Consider the following 18,815-nt stretch of genomic DNA (forward strand, 5'->3'; position numbering starts at 1 on the left):
AAGTGGACTAAGTACCTATTTTACAGCAGATTGTAGCCATTCATACGTTCCTGTAAAGCACTTAAAATTGTGCACGTACAACAACACAGCGAGCTGATGGCTGAGCATTGAGCAAAAAACAATGTTTCTGCGACGCTTTGTGAACCAAATGCAGAACTTGCAATAGTCTCAACAACTATATATATTTCTTTATGAGGTATCCACAAAAGCCCAATGAATTCTTCAGCACTACCACGGCTCTATCCCAAACGCAGAAGGAGAACCTGGGGACATCTGGTCCTTCTGAAATTCAAGTCATTGGTGATTTCAGACGTACTGCGTGTCTGCAATTAGCAAAAGACGATATTCACTAAAGCGGTCTGAGCGCCGCAGACAACCTGAAAGGGGTTCGTGAAATTTCTATTTTCGCTAAGATACCCTTTTCTCGCACCTTTCATGCTTTGTACGGTGTTGTTATAGCAGTGGACATATTGTTTTCTGTCAAATAACGTCACTAAAAATACGTCTTAGCCGTCTTATATAAGTAAACTGCTCTAAGACAGTTCCATAGATATCGACGAAGTTTATTAAATTTTATGTGGTGCGTGCGTGTGTGCGTGTGTGTGACTGCATGCATGTGTGTGTGTATGTATGGGTGCGCGGGTGTGCGTTCGTGTCTGTATCTATGTCTGTGGGCGTGTGCGTGCAAGTGCTTGTGCGTGCGCTTGTGCGCCAAAGCGCGTCAAATATATATGTGGTTCATTGTTCCAGTTAATGCACGATTCAGTGCATACTTCACTGCAGCGCACAAGTTATGTGGAACAAGACACGAGCAAAAAATATACAAAAGCACTGTCTAAAATTTTTACTGGGACATAAGTGGAACAGTAACTGGAACGGCCGACAGCGCATCCCCTCATTTATTCGGTTCCACATAATAAACACAAACCCAAAGAAAACAAACGGACAGTTCCAGATAAGATCCACTTATATCTCTCGTTCCAGTTATTCTTCGTTTGGATCCAGATAAAAATATGTGGATCGCCCCGTTTAACTGGAACTTACATTTTGAGCACCTGGGAATCTAACGTGCGCCGAAATCCCGACACAAATGGGTTGTCACTTTTCGCACCGATGAGAAAAGCAGCCACCGCGGCAGGAACCGACGTGCTCTTTTTGTTCCTGTTTTTCTTATGAGGCGTGGCGCGTGCCTGGTGCCGTAGTTTTATGACCAACTTTGGGCCACAACGCTGCCACCTCTGCTCGTAACGGGACCACGAGACCGTCGCCTCAGTGATGCTGAAACGTGGGTGCATCGGATGTGAAATTCAGCTGTAGCTGAGGATCACGAAGTGCTTTTAGCAGCGTTGCTTGGTATCTCCTCTCCCAAGATACAACCCACTTTATTTCTGGACCGTTACAGCGAAGCCACTAATGGGGCTTTCTGGGCATTTACCTGTCGCTGCTCATTCGTTCCCCCCCGATAGCGCACTCATAAGTAGACAAATCCAGGTGCTAAAATATATCTTTTCGTTTTTATCACTTATTGATGCGTTTAATCGCCCCAAGCAAACGTTTATGCGAAAGTATTTTCAGTGTCTTCGAAGCATGCTCTCTTCAGACAGCCAATCCATCTCAACCGTTGATGTAATCAAAGATGTTAAAGAAAGACGGATGCTCAAGAAATGCGAAAAGCTAAAGCAAAGCCCAGGAGTTAACATTAACTTACCTATATAAGCGTACAATGACATAATTAAAGCGACCAGAAATGAAGTTACACAGCGGGGTATAAATTTTGGATCTGGCGTCGACGCTGGCTTCACTGTTTAATACGCCCAGAGCGCCTCGACATAATAAAACTGCGGTTACCTTCTCAGAAGGCATATGTGTGTGCCGTGGTACTCTCCACGTAGTAACTTAGCATGAACAGTACACCACCGGAGCAGCCCACGACAACAAAAAATAAAAACTGAAAACCACCCTGTTCGTGAAGCTGATTGCATCACAGCATTCCCACACGACACGGATATGTATACGAGCAATAACTACTCGACAAAACGAGATACGTAGGAGCAGGGCTATAGCTAGCGCGGGTCGCACATAGGCATATGTAGAGCGCGGCGTATACGGCAATAACTCTCACGCATACGCGCAGAACGTGTTTCGTGTTGTCAGTGAACTCGACGAAGTCCGCCGGACAAAAAGACAGGGCGTGCCCGCATGTGAATAGCGAGGATTAGCGAAAGCGATCGAGCGAGTCGAAAGGTAGCGGGAACGCGCTCAGGGGCTTAGTAGTGCAAAGGCCTCCTCCGACGCCTGACAAAAGAAGCCTATACCATATCGGGGCAGCAGCTAGGGACAGTGATTGGATTTCTCCTTTCCCGTCTTCATTCGCTGTGCACACGATAAAGAGTGTGCACACACCATACACACACACACACACACACACACACACGCACATACACGCACAATGTATATATATATATATATATATATATATATATATATATATATATATATATATATATATATATATATAGATAGATAGATATATACATATAGATATTGATAAATGCAAAGAGACGGGCAGCATCACTTCCTAATCCATATCCGTGTGGTGGGCGGATAAGCTGGTTGACGGGGTCCGCAGGCGGTTTCTCGTGGTCTCAAGACTACCGAGCGGAGCCGTCGACGGGTTCGTATAATCCGTCCGGACAGGCAATCGAAGCTCATCGGAGCGAGAGAGAAAACGCGAACTCGCGTGATCGCCGCCGCAACGGCCGGGACACGTGCGTGTGGTCGTCGCCTCGTGAATGCATCTCCGTGTCACGCCGCAGAGCCCGCGGCCCGTTAGACGCGAAACACATGGCGGCACGTCACTGCCAGGGAGGATTGGCTTGTCTTGGCTACGTATTTTTGTGTGTACGTATCACTTGGCACGGAAAAGCGATGCGTCGTGGATGGCGCGCGCTGACATCCTGTCTCCTGTGTGAGCGCGCGTCAGTGCACTGGCGTTTTTCAGGACTAAAAGTTGGGGGTTCGGATTGGGCTGTTGTGCGACCTGATCCGCTGATGCGTGACGTTGTTATGGACACGGATTAGGACGAAGAACGTCAACAGATGTGCCATTTTGCATTGCGGATCACTGGATTGTGAAGTGTGGGTGCTACAGCAACTTTCTTTGCAGTGTATGCAAGCACATCTAGAATTCGATCTGTTTGCGTGCATGGGCATACAGAAAATGCAAATGAGTGCGTCCGCCATCTGGCATTTTTTCGTTCGTCCGAATAACAACTATTAGTCTACACCGTTACGAAGAGAAACACAATCGCCATATGACATTTTTATTTCATTTTTACTCGGCTGGATAACGACTACTGGTGTACAAACCTGCACAGGCACACAAGTTAATGGTACATGTAAACTGAAATGAAATCTTTAACGGCTAAGCCGGGTTTTTGGATAGGGGCGTAGCCCCTTAGGGGCTGGGGCTGTTTGCGTCCCCTGTCGTCGTCGTCGTCGTCGTCGTAATTGTCGTTCGTCTCATGTAGTCACTGTACTAAAACACCGCGAAACTGGCTTACGCCTCGCGCTCGAACGTAACGCGTACCAAAACAACACCGGGACACTCGTTCACACCTCGCGCTGGAGAGCTTCGTAGCGCGTACTGAAAAAAACACCGGGACACTCGTTTACGCCTCGCGCTAGAGAGCTTCGTGCTTCAAAGACACGAGACTCCTACAGCAAAGCTGTATACCTCTACCCCTAACGGTTTCATCTCCGTTGGCAAAAACGCCAAGGCTCCGAGTATACACTTATACACTGCATGCTTCGCCCCTGACCAGGTTTCACGTTGATGGGGATGGCCCAGGATTTTTTTTTCTTTTCCTGTTTCACAAAGTTTGCGAGTGATACCGTTTATGCTTAGCGAACAATAATGCTTAACAGCAGTCTTTGACTTGCTTGACAGTGAACCTGCGAGGCATGGCAGCAATCAGGAGAATTGTTGATCTAAAGTTTAAAAAATATCTTGGCTTTAAGGATAAACATTCATGTTATTATTGCGAATGTTAAGTAAAGTTTGCTCCACTATATAGTGTGCGGCAAAAACAATGCGCCAGTAAACAAACGTTGAATGCTTGATGCACCAGTAGAAAAAAAAAATCATCATTGCCATGAGCACGACTTGCTTGATCTTCCGCCTATGCAATTTTCAGGCAGATATTTAGGCTTGTTAGTGACGCGATGGAGAATACACCTTTCTAGCGCTGAAAGATGGAACATAGGAAAGTAGTGAGCAGAAAAAACACCCGTCGTTAACTGATTTTTTTTACTAAGTACACGGTACGGGGAATAAAAACAAAGAGCAAAGCAAACGAACAGAAATGGGGAAAAATAACTTTTGAGTACCTCTCAAAGAACATTCAAAGATTGGTCAATCTTTTTGAGCCTTCTGTTTCAACGTCAACGAGAAATCTTTGATGCCATTTGAATTGTCAAAGAGAGCAGCCCCTTCGCCAGAACCTCTTCGCGGCACTTTCATGCAAATAAATGTGTTTCTTGAATGGGAGATTAACAAATGCGCGTACGGTGTCATCAAAGATTCTTAATTTATGTCCACCTGCCCTCTTGCATTGCGTATTGACTAAAGAAAACGTTTATGCCTAGCAGTTCTCCTCCTATTTAGCCTTCTAATGTCTTCTATTTCGCCTTAGCGCTGTGCAGTCATCCCAAAATATAACAGGCTACGCTCAAATCCTTTCCCTTTCCGAACTAGTCACACCCGGCCGGTAAAGCCTGTAATGTCCATGTCGGCCAAGAAACGCAGAGTGGCCGCTCTGCAATACACGCATGCGCGCCGGCAAAGCCGCACTGCCTCGGCGAGCGTAATCATAACGTGACCAGCCTGTTATAACGCGCGCTGTAATTGATGGGCGTTGACGTCCTCATTAGATCCGGCTTCCCTCCGCCTGCCTCCTCACTCTCGGCGCACTTGGAGAGAGAGAGAGAGCGGAGGTCCCTCCTTTCCTCCCGCTTCCCACCAATACACGCACTTCCCCTGCATTGTCGCTGGATCACCCGGCCTCCCGCCGGGCCACAGAATCGGGTCGGGGTCGCTCAGCTTCGGCCGGTTGCGACACTGAGCGCTGGTTGCGGGGCTGGGACAACACCACCTCGTTGAGAAGGCCTCGAACCTTCTACACTCACGAAGTTTGATTTGCCATGCACACCTCATTACAACGTCCGTTTGGTAACTCTTTTCTTTTTAAAAAGAACTTCATCACTCACAGGAGCAGAGTATACGTCGGAAAGATGACTCCCAAGCAGGCTTTAGTATTTCCTCGAAGGCGTTAAATGCGCTGAAGCCGGGTTGACGGGAACGTGCGGGGGAGGCGCCCACGCAACGAGCGGCCTGTGCTGCGCATGCGCGAATTAGAGCGCGCTCCAGTTGAGAGGGTCGCACCCGGCAAATTATGGATGGACGCGGGTATACTCGTCTCACACCATGGAGCAGGGTTTCATTACGTGCAACGGCGATTTTTGTGGGTCTCTGTGTTTTGTCACCCGTCCCCCGTTTTTGCTGCCACCAGGCAAGCCTGGAGGGCGCGAAGCGACGCTGTTCCGCGATCATTAAAGATCATCGGGTAGGCAAAACATTTCACCATCCCTTCCCGAAGAAAGTTGAAGTAAGCGCGGAAGCTAAAAGTGTGTCCAACGTTCGCTGAAAGTGCGTCCAGTCGATGGCCACACCTTCAAAGACCCAAATGGCAAAGAACGAACGCATGCGACGATTTTTCGCGCATTAATTAAATGCCTAGAACCGTTCTTTCTACCCAGAGCCACGGTTTCACGCACGCATCATGTGTCCAGACATCTTACCAGAGCTTTTCGGTCTACCAACCGGTCTTGGGGAAATGCATTAGCTTTTTGACAGGACGCCTTTGGTACCACTAAAAAAAGCTTTCACTTTAATTATTCCCGAGCCCCCGACTACGGCGCGTCTCGTGTTTTCTTATCACATTTGCGCGAGCTGCAACATCTGCAACCTTCCGGCAGCAACCTTTGTTGCGATTTTAAATTTCGCGCCTTGCCACCTGTTTACCCTTCTGTTGGTCCTCTGTGACCCTGTCGCGTTCTTTTTATGCTGACAATACTAAGGGAGAAGGAGAATCAGTTTCCTCCCGTTAACGACATAATAACGATCGTGCGTTCTTCCCTTATCGCCGGCGATGTGCCGCTGGTGCTGAGAACACGACCTTCACCCACTTCCGCTTCGTTCCTTATTTGCGTAATCCACGTGTCTCGTCGTGCCAGGCTTTCGTTGGAAAGAAAGACTAAGTAAAATGAAATCAACACGGCTGTTTTTGCGTAACGTTAAACCAGGAATGGCCTTACAAGCGACCTAACGTGGCTAATGCAATTTCAGAAGCCGTCTATTCGGAAGAATCTATACCAGCGATGTACCCAGAGGCGGTAGTCCTCCGGGTATTCCTGACTCCAGCCGGTTCGATTCCCGGCGCGGCGGCCACTTTTCTGATGGAGGCGAGAAGCGAAAACACCCGTGTGTTCGAAATTTCGGCGCACTTTAAAGATCCCAGGTGGTCAAAATCAATCCGGAGCCATCCACTGCAGCGCGCGTCATCGCCTGTGTAAGGTCGGCACGCTAAACCTCATAATTAATCTAGGCCTGACTCCTTCCCCAATACACTTCGCCTACGCACCGTATATACAAAATAGCTGAGTAGTTGTCGTTGTTTTTCCCTCTCTCTTTTTACTATGCATGCCAAGCGCTGGATGCTGGTGACATGCTTGCGGGTGCTAGAATTTGGTCATCATCATCATCATTAGTATTACCATCATTACCATCGTCGTTGTCATCATCACCATATTTATGTCCTCTCCCATAGACGCCCATCCACTTCCGTCCTGTGACGCACACGAGCATGCCGGTTGCAGACGCACCAGCAGGGGCTTGTTGTTGTGCATTGTCACTGCATCACTTGCACTAGCCGGTGTTGCTGACTTTGTTTGGAAGTTTGATTTCGCGTTGAAGTAGGCTTTGCCGCAGAGTTTCTCACGCCCCTCAAGCAAGTGTTTGCTAGCGTTCTGTCGCTTTCATGCAACGCTGACCGTCATTCAAGGCTGCCTACTGTCCCCGCGCCGGCGGTGGTCTGCATTTGGCCCCTTTGGCAATCCCTTGCTTCGACATATATATGACAATGACAGTTATTGTTTACATGTGATGGTAGTCAAAGTAGTAGAGGTGATAGTAGCAGTAGTAAGCGTTGTTTGCTACTTAGGTGGGGTCAGGCTTTCATTAAATTTCAGGCGATAGTTTCGTCTGAGCGCCGCTATACTGAATCGAAAACACATGAAGTCCCAACTTATCACTGTACAAATAACTCAGGGCTTACATTTATCTATACTTGAGCAATCCTCCTGTTAAATGGATCATGACGTCTGTGGCAACTGCCAGTTCCACCACTGGCGGGCGGTGGATAGGTCAGGACTGTCGAACCAACATCTGGCGCCTCTCTGAAAAAAAAAAAAAAGTCCCTTCATTAAACAAGTTTTGGCTAAACTAGACACGTTCTTCTGCAGTTTCTCCAAGTTCGTTCCAACCGGTATACGTTATATACATAGTAATATTATCAATGGCGTTTCTCTCATTGTACACGGAACATTTTTTTTGCAAGGGACAGTGGGGCGGCGTGAAGGTATACTACCCAGAAGCTATACTCGCACAAGAAAACGTTGAAGATTACACGGGAGGATTAGAACATTCTAAGAATGTGAAGGCGGAATCCTATAGTTGGACGTTCTGTTGATGTCCTGTAGAACTTTCTGTCGAGTTTTCGTGTTACATTGCCGCAGCCGGTTCCACCCGACGGCGGTTTTGACGAGTGGCATCTATAGCCTCTTACGCCGTGGCGTACTTTCTCTGTCTTCTGCGCAAGTGAATAGAGCCTTCTGCGTCGCTGCTTCGTCCCGACTCTAGTTGCGACGGGTCCTCCGGCCTTTCTCAGAACCCTACTGCGGCGCTGCTGCTTCCTTTACCCGGCGCGCGCTCCGTTTCCTGTGCGATTCTGTGTACCTGGCAATGATTTTCTGTGCCTCACGCGTTCAACAAAATATAGACATTTCCGGCTTAGCTTCAGAAACGAAGCACAATGCGCTTTAACAAGGGCACAAGGTTTGAAAAGAACAGAAAAAAATGGCCGCGTATCTGCTCCTTTCGTTGCAAATGTCGACGCAAGTGACACCCCTGGCAAGTAAATGCCTTCCTTCTCTTTCCCGCTCACCCCTCATGCTGTTCCTCTCCCGTCTCGTTCCTTCCAAGATAACACGTTAGAGGTTTGCTCAAGTCAATTTAAATTTACCGCGTTCCACTGCTCCAAGTCGGGTGCCTCGATTTCAGCGCTGCCGTACGGCGGAGACGCGCGTGAGTCGAGGCAACCGACTACAACGTTTATAGAACCACGTTGCCCTACTCCAGGGGCATTCCATGCAGAACATGGAATCTATCTAGTGGAACCGTTCGTTGCTATTGCCGTTTGATTTTTCCGCCAGGTAGCGCGGGCAACAGCAGGCGACGGTTTGCTGCAGCTGATGTAGTATTTTATTTGCTACCGCAAAAAGCAAGAATTCGTAATTTTTTAATAATGGAACACTGTAAATATTCCTCATGTATTGATTTTCTGCCTTATATTTGCGTAATGTGTTGTTCTTGTTCAACAATGTTGACAAGTATCAACATTAAAACCGGACTTGGGCGTTTAGATTTCGCTGTGAGTATAGAAGACTATTGCGCAGACTTCGTTTCAGTTTGGCCGATTTTCCCGTTCAAGTATCCCAAGAAAGACTATCACCTTTAAAAAAATCAACCACTCCTAAGGCATCACGATGGCAGCTTCGAAGAGCCGAACCTTCCACCTCGTACAACATATAGAAGGCAAAACCGACGGGCCCGTTTCAGGAATCATTAGCAAAACGGAAAGGACCGTCGTCAAGCCGCGTGCGGGATATAGATATTTAATGAGCTTGCCCTGCCAAGCTTTTTACTTTGGTCGTTGCAACGGCGGCTGCAGTAACGAACCCCGAAACGATAGTACGCCCGCATTGCCGCCAGGGGGCGCCAGGTGTATATTTTTTTTCCTTCGTTTAGGGTGGCTTGTGAGCGAGCACGCCCTTTGCCGATAAGGCCGGTGTAATGAGCGTGCCGCCGATGCCTCGGCAGAGATAAGAGCGAGTGTGTATAGGCAAGAAGCTGGGAGATGAGCCCCGAGCAAGAACCGCGGGTCAGTTCGGCGACGCGCTGATAGCGGTGACGGCTCGCAAGGCTATACCCTCGGTTTGCGCGCTGCCACTTTCGCAACGTGTACGCGCCACCTGGTGTTTGTGCCCCGTGCGCCACTTAATGTATGTATGAACGCCAAGCTGCCGCGGTTATCGGAGATCGCGCTGCGCCCTTGTATGTGTGCGTTGACAAATGATCTGAGGACCGTAGTTTGTTGGAGCGACGCCCTTGTCCGCGTCGCTCGTGTCGCTGAAATCGCGGGTACTCATCTGTCGTTGTCGGTTGTGTCTAATGCACGGAGCGACGCGCTTTGGCCACAAGGAAATGCGGATGAAATTTGCTGATGATTATCGGAGTCGACGAGGCGAAAACGCGGCGGAGCTGTGCTGATGCAGCGACGACATTGCGATAATACGCGTCAGAAATTGTTGAACGCGAATCGTCAAAGCTAAACGAGTAGTAGCCACACTTCGATGACGAATCAATGTATTTTTCGACCGTCGTCATTGTAGCTTGAAAGCTCACGTTCATCGGCAGTGATCTCGTTGTGCGGGAGCTTCTTTGAATGACGTATGATGACTCAAGGGCTTTATCTTAAATACCTCCATATATGACCCCATGCTTTTATATGGAACGCAATACAGCTCGCTTGTTGATTGATTGATTGATTGATTGATTGATTGATTGATTGATTGATTGATTGATTGATTGATTGATTGATTGATCTTAACGTCATCTTCTGGATAACAAGGTGATGAAGAGTGTCATCCTACTAAAGAATCGAATAAATCTATGTTGTCCTACTGCATCAAGTCAATTTAAAGTCGGCTTCAGCATTATGCACTAATGCATTACTGCGCAGACATTTTTAGTGGCAGTACGCGGAAGGTGGCAAAAGTGCGAAGGCTCCTAGCGCCTTTTATTACCAGCATTTCCTTTCACGGCGAAAGTGGGACACATTAGGCGTTACAGGCGCACATACGGTTTTCCTCGTTGACTAGACCTAGAAATGATTTAGAAATGTATCTATGCAACGTGCCATCCGAATGAGCCCATTTTATTCTTATTTCCAGATGTCACTTTACTGCTACGCGTATTTGGGCATTGTATTCTGAATATGTCAGTGGTACATAATGTCATTACCGTGCGAAAAGAAATACTTGCCGCGTAAGATGTGTCCCAATACATGATGCCCCTTTGTAGACCTTAGGGGGGGGGGGGGGAGGAAATGTTGCATAACTTCGTTCACGGAAGTGCTGTGAAACCTCCCGCCATACTTGATCATTATATGGATTATTAAGGTACACTTCCAGAGCCCAAATTCTACTGCCATCCGTTGTGCCCTCCATACAATTGAACAAACTGCATTTGTTCAATGGTGTGGAGATGCCGAAGATAGGCGATCGGATGCATCATGCCGAAGCGACTCAAAGCCTGCGCTTGAATCACTCCAGTCAGCCCTGTGCCGTGGACCTCATGAACAGCTGCTGGCAGAGATAAGACTATTGTACGACCGTGCCACCTAGGCGGGCCATGGCATTGCCTTACAGTGGCTTCCCAGTCATTGCGGCATTGTCGGAAACAAAAGTGCGGACGCTGCCGCTCGCTTGGCACACCAAAAAAACGGAGGCTATATCCATTCCGTTATCCAGGACGGACGCAGCTAGGACTCCCCGTAATCTTGCTCGGGAGACCAGGCCATCCAAATGGACTACCCAAGAGTTCACGAGCGCTCGAATTATTGGCCGGGACCCGCATCTTCAGCGTCCCCTTACATTAGGCCCCACATGGTCTGACGCAACCGTTCTTTGTCGTCTCTGCGGCTTGGAGTCGCATTCACAATTGCTTACTCCTATTTGATTGGAATGGCAGCCCGTGAAGCGTGAGAAGTCTGTGACACACCAGAGACCACATGACATGTCTTATGCGAGTGCCCACGTTTTTCATCGGAAAGAAACCAACTCTCTTCGATGCTATAGACTCTCGGCGCCCGTTCTCTAAGGAGAAAATCCTGGGCCACTGGCCTTCTCCTTCATCGACGCACAAGGGAAAAAAAAGCGCACCTGTGTTTTCTAAAAGCGACAGACTTGTACAGAAGACTGTAGCACAAAAGACTACCTTCTATGAACTCACTGAACTTTTTTTGTCTATATAGTGTCATACCGCTCGGCACACCACTTTATACTCTGTCTGTACCTTTCCCCTTCTTTTTCTGTTTTCCTCATTGTTACCCTTTCCCACGTGTGGATAGCATACTAGGCCGTATCCTTGTTAACATCCCTGGCTTCCTTTTACCTTTTCTCTCTTTCTACTGCCATTTTATTTTCTGCATTTTATACCTGACTTGTTTCGGGCTTCGTTTAGATTTTACACGCATACTTCTCGGCCGCAAAGCGAGCTCAATGTCTGCCACCGAAGACTGAGTTAGCACCGATGACCGCTCCTTCCTTATGACGTGACCTACCGGCTGCTTCATCCGTGGCGGCAGTGCCAGCTTGACGGAACACCGATTGCCCCGCTTTTCACTGCTGCGGTTTTATTAACAGTGCGCTCCCTTGACCAAGGAATGCGCAGGTACAAGCCTGATGATTGTTGTCGCACAAAGATTCGTCAAATTCACACGTCGAAATTAAAATTTATTCATAGAAATACAAAAGTACGTTTACGTTAGGTAGTATATACTGAAGGAGATCCCAACGTTAATATAAAGCGCAGGTGGGACCTCCTATGGTATTTGGTTGAGAGACAACGAATACTGAGCAAAGAATGAGCGAGTAAGTGCGTCAGGAGTTATACAATGTCTATATTAAGACACATTGAACGAGAGGTTTTCTAGATAATACACAATAACTTGGTATAAAGTAATACGAAACCCTTAGACGAAAGGAAAAAAGAAACGAAAAATCCTGGGTCATCTCCACTAACGTGAAATCAGGGGAGGGATAGAAGCATGCAGTGTATAAGTGTATTCTTGGCGCCCTGGTATTTTTGCCCACGGAGATGAAACCGCTGGGGGTAGAGGTATATGGCTTTGCTGTAAGTCTCGTGTTATTGAAACACGAAGCTCTCTAGCGTGAGGAGTAAATGAGTGTCCCGGTGTCTTATTAATACGCGTTTTTGCCCACGGCGATGAAACGTTCTAGCACGAGGCGTTGGAAAACAAGTGTCCAGGTGTTTTAGTACCGTGACTACATGATACTACGACGACGTGAGACGACGACGGCCCGAGCCCCTGTGGGGATTCGCCCCTAAAAAAGCCACACAATAATACTCTAAGTTTTAGTGGGTGAGTGGTCTGTGGCTGAATTTTTTTTGAAGTGCTGCAGTGAACTAGTTTCTTTTGTTTGAAGCTGAAGATCGCTCCAGAAAGGAATAGCGGAGAAGTAAACTAAATTTCCCATAGCTCTTATTTCGGACAAGTTGCGGCGGGAGGAAAACCGCGTGCTAATTATTAGTGTTATATCGCCAGTAACCTGACACCACGTGCGCCATGCTTGCAAGCTGATGTACGCCGCGTATCTATGCTACCCGCAGGAAGCGGAGCATCAGAAACGGCTGGCAGAACTGCTGTGGCGAAACAGGGATCTTCTTTTCGCATTCGTCGGGAGGTTCGTGAGCGTGCGCTTCGGTTTGGACGCAAACGCTGTTGCAGCAATCGGATCGCCCCATCTCCCGCGGAGCGAGTTTTGTGCAATCCTCGAGGGCCACGGGGTGCATAGTGGAGAGGTAAAAGAGAGAGGGAAGAACGTGGCTGATCCAGCAGGACGGACGGACGGCCGTCGCTGAAAGATGGCTCTCGTAATGACACGGTTGACGCTAATCACTCTGCTATGCAAAATGCGAGCGAGCCGAGACAGCGCTCGCTTCACCACCGAGGCCACATGGCCTGCAGCCGACGTCAACGCCGAAAGCCCGATCGTCCAGATCTGCCTTTCCGAACTCAAGGCATGCAGAGCCACTGGCTGGACAGAAAGAACAGCGGGAGAGGAGAACGTGGACAGGCCTAGCCTTTGTGTAGGCGTTGACCGTGCCGATTCCTTTGCCGTCTGCGGACGTGTCGTTCGGAAAGGTCGACCGGCAGAGGGGCGCACTCATTTCCACAGTGGAGGCCGTAGCGAATCCCGCATACCAGGAACCCTGGTTAAAGCGGTCCCCCTGCGGCGTCGCCGCGCTATGGGGAATAAAAAATAGTGAAAAGAAAAGAAATGCGCTGGTATGTTTGTGGCAGCCTGAATGACCATACCGAAGGTCCTCCTATGCACTGTTTTTTTTTTTTCGTGAAGCGTTCAACTAGCGGCCTGACTAAACTGGACGGCGAAGCAGAATAAAAGTGGATTCGAAGCACCTGTGACGTCATTACAGGACAGTGACGTTCACATTTTTTCAACCTCTATTTTGGTTGCTTTCTCTTTGTAGATGCATTTTGCAACCATCCACCACAAAATGATATTGGCAAGCCGAGAATGTTTTCCAGAATTTGACCAGACTAAGAAATACCTGCTTATTATTACGTTTGGAGATGCATAAAAAATGGCATGCCTATATAATTTTCTTCATTTTTCAGCTTTTAAAGATGCACGTTCATCTGTGTCTTACCGCAATTTCCCATGGAACAGTTCTCATGTACGTAATTACAGTTTGCAAAGGAGTGTAGTTGGAGACGTACATAAATTTGCTTAAAGTAAAATTTTCTGCGGCGAGTCATATGCCTTGGCATTCGCTTGTTAGCCAAGAGTCCGATTATTGAGCATGTATAAAAATTCGCGCCAAATTTCGCTGTAACAGTGTATCGAAAAGGCGCCAGCTGCCATGCTTCAAGCGTATTCACGCGTACACGGACCCCAAACAATGGATTACCAATGGACGACAACTTAAAAAAAAAAAAAAGGGTGATAAAGCTTTTAAATCCGGATTCCTGGTCCGGCTTTCAGTAATATCTGCAGTACGGCACGGCACGGAAATGCAGTGCCGTACTAGATTTTTTTTTTTTTTTTTTCACGTTCACAGGAACTTTTATTCGCCTCCTTACATATTATCCTTTGATTTCTTCACCGTTTCACAACTCATTTATAAACCCAGTTTAGGATACACACGGCCTTTGTGTAGTGCCCAAAGCTATAGACTGAGTTCAGAACCGCCACAACTTCATCAACGCTTAAAACATTAATCCGCATGCTCTTCCACAAGATGCAAAGCTTGTTTTCAGATGGTCTACTGTTACGACGCCGTTCAAGGGGAAACGAACTTACTTCCCTAAATACTTGTTGTAAAAAGAAAACACAAAAGGGGAACATACAGAAGGCAGGATAGAGATGGAGAGAGGAAAGATAATTAAAGTACTTCAAGTCCGAGATTAAGTAAGAGCCGGGCAGACGACCGCTGCCGCCGGCATAGCTTTCTGAGCGGCTGGCGTGCCGTGTGTCGGCAACGAGCGCTCGCGGAAAGCGAAGAGGCGTTAGCGGCCAGGCCGCGTTTTAGCGGCTTCCCTGGGCAGTGCGAAAGGCCGGAACGTGAGAAGCGAGACTCCACCGCTACCGTCGTTCTCTCGCCCGCTGCCTGCGAGTGTAAACGTTCCCGGGGCCAAAGTTACCGGCGGCTCTCTCTTCATCTTTTCTTTGCTCCTCCGCAACGCTCGAAGCTCGCGCTTGGTCGTCGTCGTAGCGGTTATCCCGCTCCTCCGGTCCTAGCCGGCAGAAGCGAGAACCTCGGCACCCAGTCAACCGAATTAGCGCCTCGGGGCCGGGTAATGTTCGCAGCGCGCCCGGCGGTCAACGCGCAAACGAGATGTGAGCGGGGCACGCCATCTTGATTGAATGCGTCGGCCACAGAAAGGGGCGGCCCGTCCTAAGCGTAATGGCGGGTGGAGAGGCAGAGGGGAGAAAAAGCGGCTCGCGGAGGGAAGCCGAGAGGAGGATCGCGAGGAAGCGTTCTTCCAGGACGCGAACCAAACAGTTGGCACCGCCGCGGAACGCCGCTGCAAGGCGTGGAAGCCGCCTTGCGGAGGGGCAGCGACGCCATCGCGGAGGCGGTCTCCGTCTCTCCCAACTTTCCCGCACACCGTTTAGTCCGCACTCTTCTTTCTCCTCGCTTGCTCTGGAAGTCTGGGGCCCCAAGTTGGTTTTCATCGCGCCAAGCTTTCATTTGCATATACAGCTGCCCGTTCATCTGCGCTTTCACGTCCGTTTCAGTTCTCAAGCGGCCAAGCGGAACTCGGCTCTGTTTGATTCGCGTTTTTGCTTTGCCCATTCTCTTCACATCGCGCTGTGCGCACACCCATTCAGATCGTCATAAATTTTACGGAAGGGGTGGTTAAGCTTCGCTTAAACGTTGGCGCCGCGGATCCGCTACACAGTACTTTAAAGTGCCAACTTAAAACGTCTTACGAAGTGACGTTTAAGAGGATTGGATGCGAAGGAAGACTCTTCAGTGCTTCAGACACTCCGAATGTATGCGCCGTGTGAACAGCTTTGTATCGGTCAATATTGCTTGCTGTTAAAACTCATTCAGCAGAGAAAGATCCGTTATGAAGCACAGCTTTAAAAAAAGTAGTGGTTGACCGCTTTCTGGGGTGTCGACCTTGGTCGATGAGGAGATTAACTTGAGTTTCGCCAAGGAACTTGCAGTACTTATAGGTCGCTTGATAATTTTCTACCACCGCACGCACTGATTTCACCGGTTTTCGGCACTTTGGGATCGTTAAGAAGCGTTCTGCCGAAGCAGGAAAGCGACATAAGCATTTTGCGTAGCACCCGTGCGCCTGCCTAACATTCAACGTACAAAATCGTTTTAAAATGATAGGCATTATTGTTACCACTGTAACGCGGATACAAAAAAGGAGATGCGCTTCTCTTTCATTGGTGGACATGTGCTTCTGTATATCCTTAGGGCGGGTGCGTCATCCCCAGCGCGCGGTTGGTGTTATCGACCGGTGCCAGGAGGGGGAGGAAAACTTGGCATCCATTAAGTTTCTTTAAGGGCGTCCGCGAACAGTCGCAGAAACCTCAATTAAGGAGCGCCGCAGCGCTCCCCTGCACTTTGGCTCGAGGCTGTCTTCGGCGTCGATATATCGACGGAGCAGCAGCAGCAGCAGCTCGGAAGACGGGAAAAGGGCGATAGTGCTTTAAAGGGTGTGCGCTGCCGTATTCTCTCCCGTTTGCACGAAAACAGAAGCTGAAATATCCTTACTCGTCTATGTTGATGTTACAAGGAGTCGTTGTAGGCCCCGCTATGTTATTTCCGCAAGGGCTTACCGGACGCCAACGCAACCATGCATAATGCAAGCACTGAAGACACCAGACTAGACGTACAATTCCTGTGTTGTCTTTGCAACGCGGAATGTGCTGTAGCATCGAAGCATCAGCCGCCTCTCTTCCAGTAATACGCGACGTGGCCACACCAGTACGAAGCGGAGTCAATATAGTTCGTTGGGTTCACCGTGTCTTTCTTGCCCCTTAAGTAATGATCTTCCGCGTCTTTGCCCCGCAATCTTCATTCGATCTGCGGTGCACGCTTGCGCGTTTCTCTGTAGTGAGCGCAAAAAACGTGTCGGTGGCTCAAATCGGCGGCTCCCATAGTGCGCAAGTTCGCTTGCTCTTTCAAAGGCTGGCAACCGTTGTCAAGCCGTATCGTTTCTCTTAGTTGTTATAGAAGGTGTTTCATGCCTGGCTACAAGCAAAAACATGTCCGCCCGCACTTACACACTTCAGGACACATCGTCATCATCGCAATCACGACTCGCTGTTGTGTTAAAAGCTGGAGTGTTTGGTGATACAAGAGCTCGATGCCCGCTGTATAGCGGCGAGGGACTATGGTCCCCAAACAGGACGCGATGACCTCCTTCCATGTGTGTGTGCGTGACAAATACACCATTCAGATGCCACTTTTGTATTTTGAAAGAGGAATCTGGGATTATTTTTTGGCGGCCGCTGTAGGTCTTTTAGGAGAGGGACAGTTGAAGTCGACTCGTTGGGAATACTGTTTACATTGCAGGGAAGTGCATCAATAAAATTTAATGGGAGGAGAGGCTTAAGCACCTCTTGAAACTTCCGAAAACACAGTTGTAGAAATATATCATGAACTGTACACACCTGCACCTTTACAAGAGGCTCGAGTTATTTTATTCACCTGTGCGGTTGGTGTATCTCTCCAATAGGACCCTCCTTTCTTCTTCACGCCAACCCCCCAGTTCCACGCCGTTTATACTGCCCGCCCATATGCGAAATACCGTTTACTCATTCGCATTTATATATCTTTGGTCTCTGTGTATAGATAATGTGCTCACACCAGGTCCTTATCTCTCTCTGCACACCACAGCGTTCGTGTGGCCCCCAAAGAAGGCCCCAACGGCCAGCCCGCCAAGTCCAACCCGAGCAAGCGGCACCGGGAGCGGCTCAACGCCGAGCTGGACACGCTGGCCAGCCTTCTGCCCTTCGACCAGAACGTGCTCTCCAAGCTCGACAAGCTGTCCATACTCAGGCTCAGCGTCTCCTACCTCCGCACCAAGAGCTACTTCCAAGGTACGCAGCATCGCTCAAAAATACTTCACTGTGCGCTGTAACCCTTTATGCAGCTGCCTCACAGCATGCAGCATTGTGCAGCCGTAGAGACCCTTTTCACTTCTTTGTCCTGGGAGCAAGCAGTTTATTAGTGGGCTGTGCTAGCGGACATATATGTATATGATTGGTGCAGTCGACACGATGACCTTACTGCGCATGCGCAGCAAAGCCTGGGGCATGTCCTGATCGCATTAACGGACTAATGCCCTGATTAAGAGATGAAATGGCCGATACTTCTCAGTCCGTATTCAGGTGTCACAAGGAACGGGTAAAAGAACAAAAGAGATGGGTGTCTGCGCCCCTTGCCACACGACCTATGCAGAAACGGTTTCTTTTAACTTCTGATCTCGCTTTACTTGGCCCTTTCTGAGCAATCTGAAATTTTGATCCAGTTTAAATGCGAAGTTACGGCTTTTATTTGCAGATGCAGCTTTTCTGCTTGGTATTACTCAGTTCGTCTTGCAGACAGTTTCTGTATAATGATATAAAATGAATACGTAGCAGCTTTACACGGTGACTACTTCTCAATAGACCATTCGCAATGGCATATTTAAAGGACTAGTTCTTTTTACGAAGAGATTAGTGGCTGTAGCCGTCAAGCCAGTTAGTGAGGCAGCCACCCCCCCCCCCCCTCTCTCCCGGCAATTACATCGTGGTATAAAATTACGAACTGAAGTAGCGGACGCGGTGGGAGCTTAAACAGACAATCAAAGCAGTTGTTAACGTCAGCAGTTGCTGCATCACGTAGTAAATAATAGAGCATGCGTCGGATGTTGGTGAGGCTGAAGATACGACCGCTGCTGATGCGGGAGGAGGTGGAGGCAAGGAAGAATCATAAAGGGCTAACAGCGCACGAATACGACGGCACACAAGGAAGAGAAGACAGGACAAACGCTGAACTACAACTCGCTGAGCTACAAGCGCTGAACTGCAGTTCTAGTTCAGCGCTTGTCTACATGTCTTCTCTTCCTTGTGTGTCGTCA

At 48.6% G+C, this 18,815-nt stretch overlaps 2 protein-coding genes across 2 annotated transcripts in view; one reads left to right on the forward strand and one right to left on the reverse strand.

Moving 5' to 3' along the window:
* LOC144152669 (uncharacterized) overlaps positions 1-18,815 on the reverse strand; it is a 539,910-nt gene that overhangs the window by 435,856 nt on the left and 85,239 nt on the right. The gene's annotated exons all lie outside the window — the stretch shown is intronic.
* Ss (aryl hydrocarbon receptor spineless) overlaps positions 1-18,815 on the forward strand; it is a 160,725-nt gene that overhangs the window by 60,531 nt on the left and 81,379 nt on the right. The window contains exon 2 of the mRNA XM_077683628.1: positions 17,591-17,793. Coding sequence (XP_077539754.1) covers positions 17,591-17,793 — 203 coding nt within the window. The remainder of the gene's footprint in view (positions 1-17,590; positions 17,794-18,815) is intronic.

This window comes from Haemaphysalis longicornis, unplaced genomic scaffold, assembly GCF_048455015.1.
Source record: "Haemaphysalis longicornis isolate Haplotype H1 unplaced genomic scaffold, Haemaphysalis longicornis Haplotype H1 scaffold_9, whole genome shotgun sequence".
Classification (NCBI taxonomy): domain Eukaryota; kingdom Metazoa; phylum Arthropoda; class Arachnida; order Ixodida; family Ixodidae; genus Haemaphysalis; species Haemaphysalis longicornis.